A 15,491-nucleotide genomic window follows, 5' to 3' on the forward strand; every position below is an offset into this window, starting at 1 on the left:
TTGCTTTCCCAAAATGCAGCACCTCGCATTTAGCTGAATCAAACTCCATCTGCCAATTCTCAGCCCATTGGCCCATCTGATCCAGATCCTGTTGTAATCTGAGGTAACCCTCTTCGCTGTCCACCACACCGCCAATTTTGGTGTCATCTGCAAACTTACTAACTGTACCTCTTATGCTTGCATCCAAATCATTTATATAAATGACAAAAAAGTAGAGGGCACAGCACTGATCCTTGTGGCACTCCACTGGTCACAGGCCTCCAGTCTGAAAAATAATCCTCCACCATGACCCTCTGTCTTCTACCTTTGAGCCAGTTCTGTATCCAAATAGCTAGTTCTCCCTGTATTCCATGAGATCTAATCTTACTAATCAGTATCCCATGGGGAACCTTGTGGAATGCCTTACTAAAGTCCATACAGATCACATTTACTGCTCTGCCCTCATCAATCTTCTTTGTTACTTCTTTAAAAAACTCAAACAAGTTTGTGAGACATGATTTCCCATGCACAAAGCCATGTTGACTATCCCAAATCAGTCCTTGCCTTTCCAAATACATGTACATCCTGTCCCGCAGGATTCCCTCCAACAACTTGCCCACCACTGAGGTCAGGCTCACCGGTCTATAGTTCCCTGGCTTGTCTTTACCGACCTTCTTAAACAGTGGCACCACGTTAGCCAACCTCCAGTCTTCCGGCACCTCACCTCTGACTATCGATGATACAAATATTTCAGCAAGAGGCCCAGCAATCACTTCTCTAGCTTCCCACAGAATCCTAGGGTACACCTGATCAGGTCCTGGGGATTTATCCACCTTTAACCATTTTAAGACATCCAGCATTTCCTCCTCTGTAATCTGGACATTTTGCAAGATGTCACCATCTATTTCCCTACAGTCTATATCTTCCATATCCTTTTCCACAGTAAATACTGATGCAAAATATTCAATTAGTATCTCCCCCATTTTCTGTGGCTCCACACAAAGGTGCCTTGCTGATCTTTGGGGGGCCCTATTCTCTCCCTAGTTACCCTTTTGTCCTTAATATATTTGTAAAAACCCTTTGGATTCTCCTTAATTCTATTTGCCAAAGCTATCTCATGTCCCCGTTTTGCCCTCCTGATTTCCCTCTTAAGTACACTCCTACTTTCTTTGTATTCTTCTAAGGATTCACTCGATCTATCCTGTCTATACCTGACATATGCTTCCTTCTTTTTCTTAACCAAACCCTCAATTTCTTTAGTCATCCAGCATTCCCTACACCTACCAGCCTTCCCTTTCACCCTGACAGGAATATACTTTCTCTGGATTCTTGTTATCTCATTTCTGAAGGCTTCCCATTTTCCAGCCGTCCCTTTACTTGCAAACATCTGCCTCCAATCAGCTTTCGAAAGTTCTTGCCTAATACTATCAAAATTGGCCTTTGTCCAATTTAGAACTTCAACTTTTAGATCTGGTCTATCCTTTTCCATCACTATTTTAAAATGAATAGAATGATGGTCGCTGGCCTCAAAGTGCTCCCGCACTGACACCCCAGTCACCTGCCCTGCCTTATTTCCCAAGGGTAGGTCAAGTTTTGCACCTTCTCTGGTAGGTACATCCACATAATGAATCAGAAAATTGTCTTGTACTTAAGAAATTCCTCTCTATCGAAACCTTTAACACTATGGCAGTCCCAGTCGATGTTTGGAAAGTTAAAATCCCCTACCATAACTACCCTATTATTCTTACAGATAGCTGAGATCTCCTTCCAAGTTTGTTTCTCAATTTCCCTCTGACTGTTGAGGGGTCTATAATACAATCCCAATAAGGTGATCATCCCTTTCTTATTTCTCAGTTCCACCCAAATAACTTCCCTGGATGTATTACCGGGAATATCCTCCCTCAGCACAGCTATAATGCTATCCCTTATCAAAAATGCCACTCCCCCTCCTCTCTTGCTTCTCTTTCTATCCTTCCTGTAGCATTTGTATCCTGGAACATTAAGCTGTCAGTCCTGTCCATCCCTGAGCCATGTTTCCGTAATTGCTATGCTATCCCAGTCCCATGTTCCTAACCAAGCCCTGAGTTCATCTGCCTTCCCTGTTAGGCCCCTTGCATTGAAATAAATGCAGTTTAATTTATTAGTCCTACCTTGTCCCTGCCTGCCTTGACTGTTTGACTCACTTCTGTTCTCAGCTGCACCCGTCTCAGATCGATCTCTTTCCTCACTATCTCCCTGGGTCCCACCCCCCCATCTTACTAGTTTCAATCTTCCCAAGCAGTTCTAGCAAATTTCCCTGCCTGTATATTAGTCCCCTTCCAATTCAGGTGCAATCCGTCCTTCTTGTACAGGTCACTTCTACCCCAAAAGAGATTCCAATGATCCAAAAATGTGAATCCTTCTCCCATACACTAGCTCCCCAGTCATGCATTCATCTGCTCTAGCGTCCTATTTCTGCCCTCACTAGCTCATAGCACTGGGAGTAATCCAGATATTACTACCCTTGAGGACCTCCTTTTTAAATTTCTGTCTAACTCTGTAATCTCCCTTCAGAATCTCAACCTTTTCCCTTCCAATGTCGTTGGTTCCAATGTGGACAATGACCTCTTGCTGGCCCCTCTCCCCCGTGAGAATATTCTGCACCCTCTGAGACATCCTTGATCCTGGCACCAGGGAAACAACACACCATTCTGCTTTTTCTCTGCTGGCCACAGAAACATCTGACTGTACCTCTGAGTAAAGAATTCCCTAACACAATTGATCTCTTGGAAGCCGACGTACCCATCGTTGCATTAGAGCCAGTCTCAATACCAGAAACTTGGCTGTTCGTGCTACGTTCCCCTGAGAATCCATCACCCCCTACATTTTCCAAAATGACATACCTGTTTGAAATGGGTATATCCACAAAAGACTCCTGCACTAGGTGCCTACCTCTCTTACCCTTCCTGGAGTTAACCCATCTATGTGACTGTATCTGAGACTTTCCCCTCTTCCTATAACTGCCATCCATCACATACTGTTGCTGTTGCAAATTCCTCATTGCTTCTATCTGTCTCTCCAACCGATCCACTCAATCTGATAAGATTTGCTAACAGTCAAAAAAAGGTATTTCACTGACATTACAATAACACTTCTAAAATCATTTATCCCTCCTCTATTACACTGCCATCACAAAAAAGGAATAGTAATTCCACATGTAATCATCATCAAATCTGAAAAAAGATAATGATCATATTCTTTGACCTTGTTTGTATTTTTCTTAAAAGATTCCACATATCACTTTAACCAGTCCACTCCACATATTCTAATTGCCTTGAAGTGCTGCTAGCATTGTATCCTCCATTTTTGGTGTCACTATAATGAAAATGGTTGGAAATTAATGCTTTCCTAGCCTTTTTCTATAAAAAGCAATGGACATTGGTTCCAAAAGAGTGTCTCTTGTTTTGATTCAAGTCCAGTTAAGACCAACAACCTAACCATATTTGATATCCAAGCACAATTCAGCAATGTGAAGACAAGTACAAATGTAAGGATTCAAAGTGGGTTCATTGCAAACCTGTATATAGTTGGCTGAATTCCATGATGTATTCTTTGATGGATATTCAGTAGCAGCTATGTGTACCATCTACAAGAAGCCAAGTGAGTAGGGACTGTTGGGGTGGGGAAACATTGTAGGAGAGTTGAGGTGAGAGTGAATATTGTCAGGTGCAATGACAGGGCATGTGCACTCTCCAGGAGGAAAAATGTAGCAGACTTGGTTTGACAGTTCCACTTAAAACTGTGTACGGCAATAAACCTAAGACAAGCCTTAAGGGACATGTTGTTAAGGCCTGCTTTCAGTTTATTGTGGAACAAAGGGGAGTAATTGGAATTACATTCATTCCTTGCCCACTTGATTGTGTTTCTCTCCACATTGCGTTGTGGTCATCATCAGCAGTTGCAAAGACTCCAGCATAGAATAGAAAGTGGGTAGTTTTAATCATAATTAGCATCAGTCCCACCCTCTCTAACACCGACTGGAAGGTCTGCATCATTGACTACAAAAGTAGCAGTTCTGGTCACCATGCATTAGAAATAATGTGAGGGTCCTTGACAGCATACAAAGGAGATTTAGCTAAACCCAAAAAGTATAAAGGAATTGAGTCACAAGGTAAGACTGGGGAACCTGGAGTTGGAGCAAAGCAGTGCGATCATTACGAAAGTTTTGATGCAGTTGACAAATGAAGGTAGCCATTAGCTGATGGTACAAAACCTAAAGGACATGAATTTAAACTTTTGGCAAGAAACATGGGGCAGACATGAGGAGGTAGCGAGTGGTGATGAGCTGGAACTTGCTGATAATGAGATAAGTGCATTATTCAAAATGAAATTGGATGGACATTATGGAAATAAACTTCTAGAGTTATTGGGATAAAGTAGGAGAATTGGACAGATTGCCTTACTATACAGAGAACTCACATGTTCAAAATTGTCTGAAAGAGCCATTGCACCAAAGATGACCCATGTCCAGATGGTGAAGTTTTATGCTTCTCCATCCAGCTATTTGACTTTTATCATCCAAGGTAGCAATGTTGACTGTTGTATTGACAACTTCTAGCTCCCACACCTCCTCATGAGCAAAGAGGAGATAAGGAGATGAGCAGAGAGAAAGCAGAAGCTTAAAAGTGCAATGATGCACAAAGCATAGCATCCCATCACCATTCTGGAGACCGTGGCACCTGCAAATTAAACAGCACCTCTAGATCCATGACAGTAGATGATGTGGCACATGTCGCTTTCAATATGGCACTCCTGGGCTTTATCAGCTGAATTTCTCAGGCACATCATCAGCCAAGTTTTAAGTTGCCATCCCCTTGTCTCAAAACAGTTAAGCCCATTTAATCTGGATCATGGTGTCCAGAGATCATGGTTGGGGACTGGTGGAGGACGAACGCAGTATGGTAGTGACCTGAAAATTTTGTACTTATCTGGCCGATCAGTTTTTTTCTGCTTGTACACCCATTGTAGATTAGTTTTGTGGAAATCTTTAGTTGGTGAATGGTCTTAAGTGATTGGAGAGTGCTCTGAATGTCACAAGTGTGCAGTCAATGACACGTCACATCTATGAGAAACTAGCCAAACCACTCTGACTTAAATCATTAGTGGCAAGTGTACAATTGCTGTTACTGGTACACAGATGGCCTATGACTTTTTTTCATTAATTCATCGGTGGCAACTGCAAGATCCTAGGAAGTGGCAACAAAGAAGTTGAGGTTGATATGACTTTGACAGTTCCTGGTAATATATGGTCACGAGATCCACTTGGTAGCAGGTCTTCTTCTCCCAGTGGGCTGCAAATACCTGGCACCACCTGAAACCGACATTAATATCTCCTCTAATGAGCTATTAAATTACTGAAATTAACAACCTGTCTCAAGACAATATTACTTGTCTAACAAACCACAGTCAAATATAAAGTTAGAGGCTTGGGAGTTAAAATTGCAAGTTAAAATTCACCTTATTTTAACTATTTGATGATACAATACTCTTACTTATCTCTTCACACATACTTACAAAGTTATCCATATTTACATTCGGAGGTTCTGGAAAACAAAGAATTTCAAAGAGAAGGTGTGAATGATGCACATAACATTTTACTTTAAAATGTTTTCAGACAATGAAAGTTAGTACCAATGTACTGGATATTGTTACTAAAACATATTTGTTGAGGTAGCCCATAGTAAGAGGTGGCACAATATGCTAAAGATACGGCATAAGTACGACAGAGACTTTTAGTTAAAATAACAGAATTAACTTGCTTGGTCCAGATTAAAGTGAATTCATAAGTTAGCACAATGGTAGCTTTGAGACAGAGATAAATCCAAGGTAACAGGGTCTATTTTGGACAAATAATCTTATAAATTAGTACACAGAGAATTCTGTACAAACCACAACTATAGATGCCTGTAAGAGACAGATATCAGGGAACAGACAGTCTGGAGTTTACAGCAAGAATTTAAAAGAAAAGTATGACCCCACAGTAACAGAGACAGATGATAAGTTAATAGAAGGATGAGATTACATCTTGTAAAAACCTAGCAGTTCAGTCAAGTTCATTAAACAATGAAAGTGATTGGGTTTCAGTCTTATTAATGAAATAGATGTTGTCTTATTAGGTGAAAGGGTAAGTGTAGAAATATTTAGAGTAGGATTAGTAAATTTCATCTTAGAAGACAGCATGTGATTAGCATGAGTTATAATGCAGCTACAAGATAGAGAGGCAGTGTTTACCTGACATCCAAGCTGCTCACAACCTGTTGGCTAAAGAATTCCAACATTAGGTGTACCCATATAACTTTATGTTTAACTAACTTTATATTAGAACTGATATTATGAATTTTATAGCAATTAGTAAGCATTAGTTTTTTTGTATCTCTTGCGATTTGGACAGTAGGAAATATAAGATGGGTAATAGAATTTGATAAGGATAGTAATGAATACAATGAAAAACAGAATTCAGGCAGTTCATAGAGATAAGCAAATATAGGCAATGCCTGAGAAAGAGTATAACCATTAATTTTGGGGTGTAGGTTAATGGGGTACATTGTAAGATCCCAAGGCCTGATGATAATGATGTCTGCTAAACATCAAGAGATCATAGAGTCACAGAGATATACATAAGGCTGTCTATAGGGGTGTCCAACATTGATCAGGTGGTTTCACAGGATTGGATATATAAATTAAAGGGGAAGGAACATTGACATCAATGTTGAATGTAACTATTGTAATGTGAAATGTATAAAAATGCTGTATTCCAATGGGGAAACCAAAGTGTCATTGACCTCTCCAATCTGAGCCGTAAACAGAGAGGGCAACTGGGCCCCACAAAAAAAGCCTGATTCAGTGCAGTCTCTGGCCTCTTTCTCACATGCAGTAAAATAGATTGAATAATGTTCAATTGTACTGCTGAACATGCAACTCAAGACTCCTGTTTGACTTCTCTCCCAAACAATGTTGAATCAAATCAACTTATTGTTGCATTCATAAGATGCAACCTTTCCTTTACAAATTCACTTATTTTTACAACATTTATGCACATAAAAATTAAAACAAAACAGCAAAATTACATTTGGTGTGATGCTTAGAGGGGAACTTGGATGGAGTGACATCAAGCATCTGCTGCCCTTGTCCCATGGGTTTTGAAGATGTTGTCAAAGGAGAATTGGTGAGTTGCTGCAGTGCATCTTGTAGATGGTACACACTGGTGCTGAGCAGCAATCACAACTAGTCAATCATCTAACGCAGTTGATTCTTTAAAATCGAGGTGGTGCCCGGGTGTCCTTGGAGAAGGAGCACGCGGGTGTCCACTGACACCCTGGAGTTGTGACTGGCCACTTGTGTGAATAAAAAAAAAATAAAATCGAGGTGGTAGGGAGGCTAGTTCCTGTTGCTGCATTTGATCAACTATACGAGCTTGAAAAAAGGTATTATCTTCAAAATAGCACTCGAGTAAAAACAGCATTGATCGCTGATTGACGCCATTATCCAGCTATTTGAATGCAGGATGGCCTGACTAAAACGCCGCCAGGAGCAGGGTGAGTGAACATAAAACGAAACCCACAAAAATTAAGGTACAGAAGTCAAATGTTACAGCCCAATTTCGGCGAATATAAATCGTCAGAAATATATATGTCACAAGAACACCTACCTATAGTTAATTTGTCTGATGTGTTTTTCTGCTGCATTGGCTCAGTGTGGTTTATGAATATAGCTAGACAAGTTACCGATAAATGACAACCAGTTAGTCGTGGTTAATGATCTCCTGCGAGTCTGAAAGCGACGATTTGGGAAATCAGTCAATGCAATGCGCTGAGCTGAGCTGAAAACAGCGTGCAAACCTCAGGTAAAAAGGACAAAACGAGATGTTCCACTGAGCAGGTGAAAGAGTTCCGTGTTGTTTTGTGTTCCTTTAAGTGGAAGTTCTGTACAGACAAACTGGATTAACGCTTCCTCAACGTCTTTACATTTGGATATGAACTGGCCTCGATCTTGCCTCACTACTAAGGCGGCAAACGGTTAAGGAACACAAAATTATCAGCGAGTTTAACGAAGCATTTAAGACTAGCGCTAAATTCTGGGACAAGATGATTGAACCGAAAAACGTGCCTTTGTTTTTTTTCTGTCCACAGGCGCTACCTGTCTCGCTGTTTGCAGCCTGATGTCATAAAGGTTTCCTGGAGTTTCAGCAGATTCTGTGTACAGTATTTGGATGGTACACACAATAAGGTCCAGCAGTAGTCACCTAAGCAAATCAGGTGCATCTTATGTTAAACCCTGCGGATGCTGTAAATCAGAAACAAAATTACCGGAAAAGTTCAGCAGGTCTGGCAGCATCTGTGGAGATAACGTGGAGAAACTGCTGATTTCTCTCCCCACCTGCTGCCAGACCTGCTGCGCTTTTCCAGCAATTTCTTTGTGTTTGTTATCGATGTTGTTTGGCCATCCTAATTTACCCATGAGGAATAAAGCACTCAACATCCCTTCCAGGTTTCCTCTTCCCACGCTCCGCTGGGACAATGATTGCATTTAATGTTAAAAATCAGTGAGGTGCGAATGAGCCTGGCTTTAGATTTGCTGCAAGCTGGGAGCAGAAGTCCGATTGTGAATAAGAAACCCACAACTGTACCATTTCTGTCACTGAGTTTTTTCCTGTTGGGAGGTTCCCTGAGCAGACAAAGTCATTTGAATTTGATTTAGGTTTGGTGTCACGTGTATTCAGATGAATACAGTGACACATTTGCAAGTCACCACTTACATCACCACCTTTCTGTTTTTGGCACAAAACAGAAAAATAAATAAAACAAAAAGTTAAGCATTACTGTCCGACTTACTAACAATGAGAAAAACAAATACAGTTAACAGTTCAACACCACAGTCTGTAAGCCTAGCCATGCTGGGCTCGCACTCCTCACAAGGTCTCAAACTCTCCTGCTCTGGATAAATTTGGCAGAATGCCTCATTGTCAGAACTTTCCAGTAAGCACCGAGACATTGCTTGGCTGATGGTGAGAAGGGTAGTGTCAGTCAGATCCTTCATGCACACCCAACCTCTGTGCAGTATACACGTAGAAGCTTCTACACACGGTGTAGAAGCTGTTGCACTTCTCCTTCGGGAATGTCACTTTTGCAAAGAACTGGAGAGAGATGCAGGGGATTTTGTCAAGATTCATCCTGAGCAGCTCCATGATTCAGGACTCTGTGCTTTACAGGCTGTTCCCTGGGATCCACTCCGTGTCAAACGACTGTGTCTGGAATGACAATTAACTTGCTGAAAGAAGCTTGTTGGACTTCCAGTGTAAAGAGTTGACCTCAACTGAGTGTTGCAGACTGGCAGATTCCAAGGTCTAGGACTACATCCTCAGGAATGCATGAAAGCTTGGGACAGCTGTTGCCAAGGCACAGTGGGGAAAGACCACCATCTAACATCTTTCTTCCAACAATATAATGAGACCTTATTGCTCCAAAGTGAGATATAAATTGTTTCCTGCCTAAATAGAAAATGTCTTTGTCTTTGCAGCTGCAGAGAAGCTCTGAGATATGTCAAAATTCCAACATTTCATTTTTCTCTTTTTTTCTGCAAAGACCATACAAAACTGATTTAGAACCTTTTTTTATGAATAGTTTCTTTTTTTATGAATAGTGACTTTTACCTCCAGCAGCTGGGTATTTCACCCAAAACTATTGATTCCTTAAGGACACTTTAAGGCTGCATTCTGCAAATCGCTGCCTCGCTCTTCCATCCATCCCCTGAGAAGATTTGTGGGCGGCACAGTGGTTAGCACTGCTGCCTCACAGCCCCAGAGACCTGGGTTCAATTCCTACCTCAGGCAACTGACTGTGTGGAGTTTGCACATTCTCCCTGTGTCTGCGTGGGTCCCCACTGGGTGCTCCGGTTTCCTCCCACAGTCCCAAGATGTGCAGGTCAGGTGAATTGGCCATGCTAAATTCTCCGTAGTGTTAGGTAAGGGGTAAATGTAGGGGTATGGGTGGGTTGTGCTTCGGCGGGTCGGTGTGCACTGTAATGTAATCTAATTACCAGCCTTTCCCCAGACTGACCCTCATTCACAGCTGGACTCATCCCTTGCAGCAGTGATTGTGGCTAACTTTTGTGACCACTACAAAGCCCCAATTTCATTCTGTAATTTAACAATTACAGTCGGTAATCCCTCGCAATTTATTTATTAAAGTTTTTCAAAGAAGTATCGATCAGTTTTTAAGAGGTGAAGCAGTGGATGTGTTGTGTTTGGACTTCCAGAAGACATTCAACAATGTACCTCACAAAATGTTAAGTCATAAGAGCCCATGGTGTTGGAGGTTGTAGATTGGTGTGGATAGAGAATTAGGAGAAAGTGAGGACTGCAGATGCTGGACATCAGAGTTGAATGTGGTGCTGGATTACAGATGAAGGGCTCTTTGCCCGAAACGTTGATTCTCCTGCTCCTTGGATGCTGCCTGACCTGCTGTGCTTTTCCAGCATCACACTCTCGACATGCATAGTGGGCTAAGTTTCCTGGCTAATGGGCAGGAAATAGCACACGGGGATAACGTTTTCTTTTTCAAGTTGGCAATGTGTGATCAGTGGAGTCCCACAGGAATTAATGCTGGGACCACAACTACAAATAATACACATTAATGACTTGGAGGAAGGATGCAAATGTACTGTAGCCAAATTTGCAAATGACACAAAAATAGGTGGAAAGGTAAGTTGCAAGAGGGATGCAAACAGTTCATAGTGCGATATTGAGAGGTTATGTAAGTGGGCAAATGGAGTATCATGTGGAGAAATGTGAAGTTGTTCATTTTGGAAGGGAGATCTAAAGAACACTATTACTTAAATGGAGAAAAACTGCAGAAAACTGACACAAAGTGATTTTGTGGTACTTGTACATGAGAGACAGAACACCAGCACACAGGTGTAGTAGGTAGTCAGGAAGGCTAATGCAGTGTTGGCCCTTATTTCAAAGGGGTTGGAGTCTTCTTGCAACTGTATAAGATGTTGGTGAACTCACATTGGAAGTACTGTGAGCAGTTTTGGTCCCCTTACGTAAGAAAATAAATTATTTTATTGGAGGCAGTTTAGAGATAGTTCACCAGGATGATTCCTGGTATAGAGGGATCGTCTTATGAGCAAAGGTTAATGAATAAAGAAGCCAGGGAGGAGATTGCTGAGCCTTTAGCTTTGATCTTTATGCAGTCATTGTCTACAGGAATAATACCAGTAGACTGGATTATAGCAAATGTTGTTCCCTTGTTCAAGAAGGGGAGTAGCGACAACCCTGGAAATTATACACTCGTGAGCCTTACTTCGGTTGTGGGTAAAGTGTTGGAAAGGGTAATAAGAGATAGGATTTATAATCATCCAGAGAGGAATAGGTTGAAGAGTGACAGTCAACACGGTTTTGTAAAGGGTAGGTCGTGCCTCATAAACCTTATTGAGTTCTTTGAGAAGGTGACCAAACAGGTGGATGAGGGTAAAGCGGTTCAAGTGGGTATATGGATTTTAGTCAGGCATTTGATAATTTTCCCTATGATAGGCTCTTGCACAAAATATGGAGGCATGAGATTGAGATCAGAAATTGGCTAGCTGAAAGAATACAGATGGTGGTGGTTGATGGGAAATATTCATCCTGGAGTTCAGTGATTAGTATGATACAGCAAGGATCTGTTTTGGGTCAACTATTGTTTGTCATTTTAATAAATGACCTGGAAGAGGGCATAGAAAGATGGGTTAGTAAATTTGTGAATGATACGAGTTGTGGATAGAGACGAAGGATGTTGTTGGTTACAGGGAGACATAGTTAAGCTGGAGAGCTGGGCTGAGAGCTGGCAAATGGAGTTGAATGTGGAAAAGTGTGAGGTGTTTCACTTTGGAAGGAGTAACAGGAATGGAGAGTACTGGGTGAATGGTAAGATTCTTGGTCATGGAGATGTGTGGAGAGATCGCAGTGCACAGGTACATAGATCCTTGCAAGTTGCCACCCAGGTTGAGAGGGTTGGGAAGAAGGCATATGGTGTGTTAGCTTTTATTGGTAGAAGGATTGAGTTTCAGAACCATGAGATTATGCTGCAGCTGTACAAAACTCTGGTGCAGCCACATTTGGAGTATTGTGTACAGTTTTGGTCACCACATTATAGGAAGAATATGGAAGCTTTGGAAAGGGTTCAGAGGACATTTACTAGGATATTACCTGGTATGGATAGAAGGTCTTATAGGAAAGACTGAGGCTGTTTTTGTTAGAGAGAAGGTTGAGAGGCAACTTAATTGAGACATATAAGATAATCAGAGGGTTAGATAGGTTGGACAGTGAGAGCCTTTTTCCTTGCATGGTGATGTCTAGCACGTGGAGACATAGCTTAAATTGAGGGGTGATCGATATAGGACAGATGTCAGAGGTAGTTTCTTTACTCAGAGAGTAGAAGGGGCATGGACCGAACTGTCATAGACTCGCAAATTTTAAGGGCATTGAAATTGTCATTGGATAGGCATATGGACGAGAACGGAATAGTGTTGGTGAGCTGGGCATCAGATTGGTTCCAGAGGTCGGCACAACATTGAGGGCCGAAGGGCCTTTACTGCGCTGTTGTCTTCTATCTTCTAATGAAATTGGGGCTGTACTCAATGGAGTTTAGAATCTTATTGAAACATGTAGGATTCTTATGATGCATGCTGAAAATGTGTTGCTGGAAAAGCGCAGCAGGTCAGGCAGCATCCAAGGAACAGGAGAATCGACGTCTCGGGCATCAGCCCTTCTTCAGGCTGATGCCCGAAACGTCGATTTTCCTGTTCTTTGGATGCTGCCTGACCTGCTGCGCTTTTCCAGCAACACATTTTCAGCTCTGATCTCCAGCATCTGCAGTCCTCACTTTCTCCTCCTTCTTATGATGCATGGCAGAGTAAATGCTGAGCAGATGTTTCCCTCATTGCAAAGTCAAGGACCAAACAGCATAGTCTCAGAACAAGGAGGCACCAATTTAAGCCTGAGATGAGGAGGAATTTCTTCTCTGAGAAGCTTGTGACTCTTTGGAACTCAGCTGTAGACAGCTGTAAGGACAAAGCTCTTAGAGTCACAGCACAGAAACAGACCCTTTGGTCCAACTTGTCCATGCCCACCAGTTATCCCAAACTAATCTAGTCCCATTTGCCAGCACTTGGCACATATCCCTCTAAAACCTTCCTATTCATATAGTCAGCTTGATGCCTTTTTAAATGCTGTAATTGTACCAGTCTCCAAGACTTCCTCTGGCAGCTTATTCCATACATGCACAACACTCTGCGTGACAATCTTTCCCCTCTCACACTAAACCTATGCCCTCCAGTTCTGGATTCTCCCACCCCAGGGAAAAGACCTCTATATTTATCCTATTCATGCTCCTCAGGATTTTATAAACCTCTATAAGGTCACCCCTCAGCCTCTGACGCTCCAGGGAAAACAGTCCCAGCATATTCAGCCTCTCCCTGTAGCTCAAATGGCAACATCCTTGTAAATCTTTTCTGAACCCTTTCAAGTTTCACAACATCCTTCTGATAGGAAGGAGACAAGAATTGCATGCAATATTCTGAAAGTGGCCTAACCAATATCATGTGTAGCTGCAACATAACCTCCCAACTCCTATACTTAACACTCTGACTAATAAAGGAAAGCATACCAAACACCTTCTTCACTATCCTATCTACCTGTGACTCTACTTTCAAGGAATTATGAACCTGCACTCAAAGGTCTCTTTGTTCAGCAACACTCCCCGAGAACTTACATTAGGTGTATAAGTCCTGCTAAGATTTGCTTTTCCAAATTGCAGCACCTCACATTTATCTGAAATTAAACTCCATCTGCCACTCATCTGATCAAGATCCCATTGTACTCTGAGGTAACCTTCTTCGCTGTCCGCTGCACCTCCAATTTTGGTGTCAAGTGCAAACTTACTAACTGTTCCTTCTGTATTCACATCCAAATAATTTATATAAATAACAAAAAGTAGTTCTGGTTTATATTTAAGGCTGAAATAGATTTTTCATCGACCCAAAGGTTATCAGGAAAGGGCAGAAAAGTGGACATGAAAATGTTGGATCAACCATGATCCTACTGAATGGGTGGAACAGGCTAGAGAGGCCAAATGACCAACTCCTATTCTGGGTGGGAAATGGAAGTAGAGTTTGGTCCTGCTAAACCAAGGACTTACCCTTATGTTTTGCGTTCACCCCTTCCTTCCTGTAAATAGTCAATAATATTTTTAATATCTGAAGTTGATGACCTTTTGTGTGAACTTTGATGGTGTGTTCATTGCATGTTGCATTGCTACTAGTGTGCTTTTAAGATATGTGCCATTTACTCCTGCAGTGTCTTGCTTCACTTGCAATAAGCAGATCTTGCATTTTCTACAAAACTCGAGCTGCTTGTCAGAGAGTCACTGGCCACTTGGTGCTAGATTTTGTTAAGAAAACAATTGGTTAACAAAATGAGACATTTTCGCTTAGTTAACATTAATGCAAGGTCACCTGGACCACATGGTATGGATGAAGAAAAAATAGAAATAACAGAAATCACTGTCACAGTTTATAAGCTTCAGTTATAGGATGTGGAAGGTTGCTAATGTCATTCTAACATCATACAGAGAAAGTATCAGGAATGTGGGTTGATTGAGAAGACTCAGCAGAGATTTGTAAAAGGTAAATTATATTTCATCATATTGAAATCGCTGCTGACCTATCAGAAGATTGAAGAAAAATAATGTTCTGAAGAAGAGTCACTGGACTGATTAGGGATAGTCAACGTGGCTTTGTGAGTGGGAAGTCATGTCTCACAAACTTGATTGAGTTTTTTGAAGAAGTAACAAAGAAGATTGATGAGCGCAAAGTGATATGGACTTCAGTAAGGCGTTCGACAAGGTTCCCCAAGGGAGACTGGTTAGCAAGGTTTGATATCATGGAAAATAGGAAGAACTACCAGTTGGATATGGAACTGGCTCAAAGTAGAAGACAGAGGGTGGTGGTGGAGAGCTGTTTTTCAGACTGGAGGCCTGTTACCAGTGGACGGCCACAAGAATCGGTACTGGGTCGACTACTTTTCGTCATTTATACAATGATTTGGATGTGTGCATAAGAGGTATAGTTAGTAGGTTTGCAGATGACACCAAAATTGGAGGTGTAGTTGACAGCAAAGAAGGTGATCTCAAATTACAATGGGAACTTGATCAGATGGGCCAATGGGCTGAGGACTGGCAGATGGAGCTTAGAGTCACAGAGTCAGAGATGTACAGCATGGAAACAGACGGATAAATGCAAGGTGCTGCATCTTGGGAAAGCAAATCTTAGCAGGACTTATACACTTAATGGTAAGGTCCTAGGGAGTGTTGCTGAACAAAGAGACCTTGGAGTGCAGGTTCATAGCTCCTTGAAAGTACAGTTCCAGACAGATAGAATAGTGAAGGTGGTGTTCGGTATGCTTTTTTTTATTTATCAGCGTTTTAAGTACAGGA

At 41.7% G+C, this 15,491-nt stretch overlaps 1 protein-coding gene across 1 annotated transcript in view; it reads right to left on the reverse strand.

Moving 5' to 3' along the window:
• The window catches only part of LOC140476809 (regulator of G-protein signaling 22-like), a 133,677-nt gene extending 118,590 nt beyond the window's left edge, over positions 1-15,087 (reverse strand). Inside the window, exon 1 of the mRNA XM_072569602.1 lies at positions 15,040-15,087. Coding sequence (XP_072425703.1) covers positions 15,040-15,087 — 48 coding nt within the window. The remainder of the gene's footprint in view (positions 1-15,039) is intronic.
• Between the last annotated feature and the right edge of the window lie 404 nt (positions 15,088-15,491).

This window comes from Chiloscyllium punctatum, chromosome 5 (genome assembly GCF_047496795.1).
Source record: "Chiloscyllium punctatum isolate Juve2018m chromosome 5, sChiPun1.3, whole genome shotgun sequence".
In the NCBI taxonomy this organism is placed as follows: Eukaryota; Metazoa; Chordata; class Chondrichthyes; order Orectolobiformes; family Hemiscylliidae; genus Chiloscyllium; species Chiloscyllium punctatum.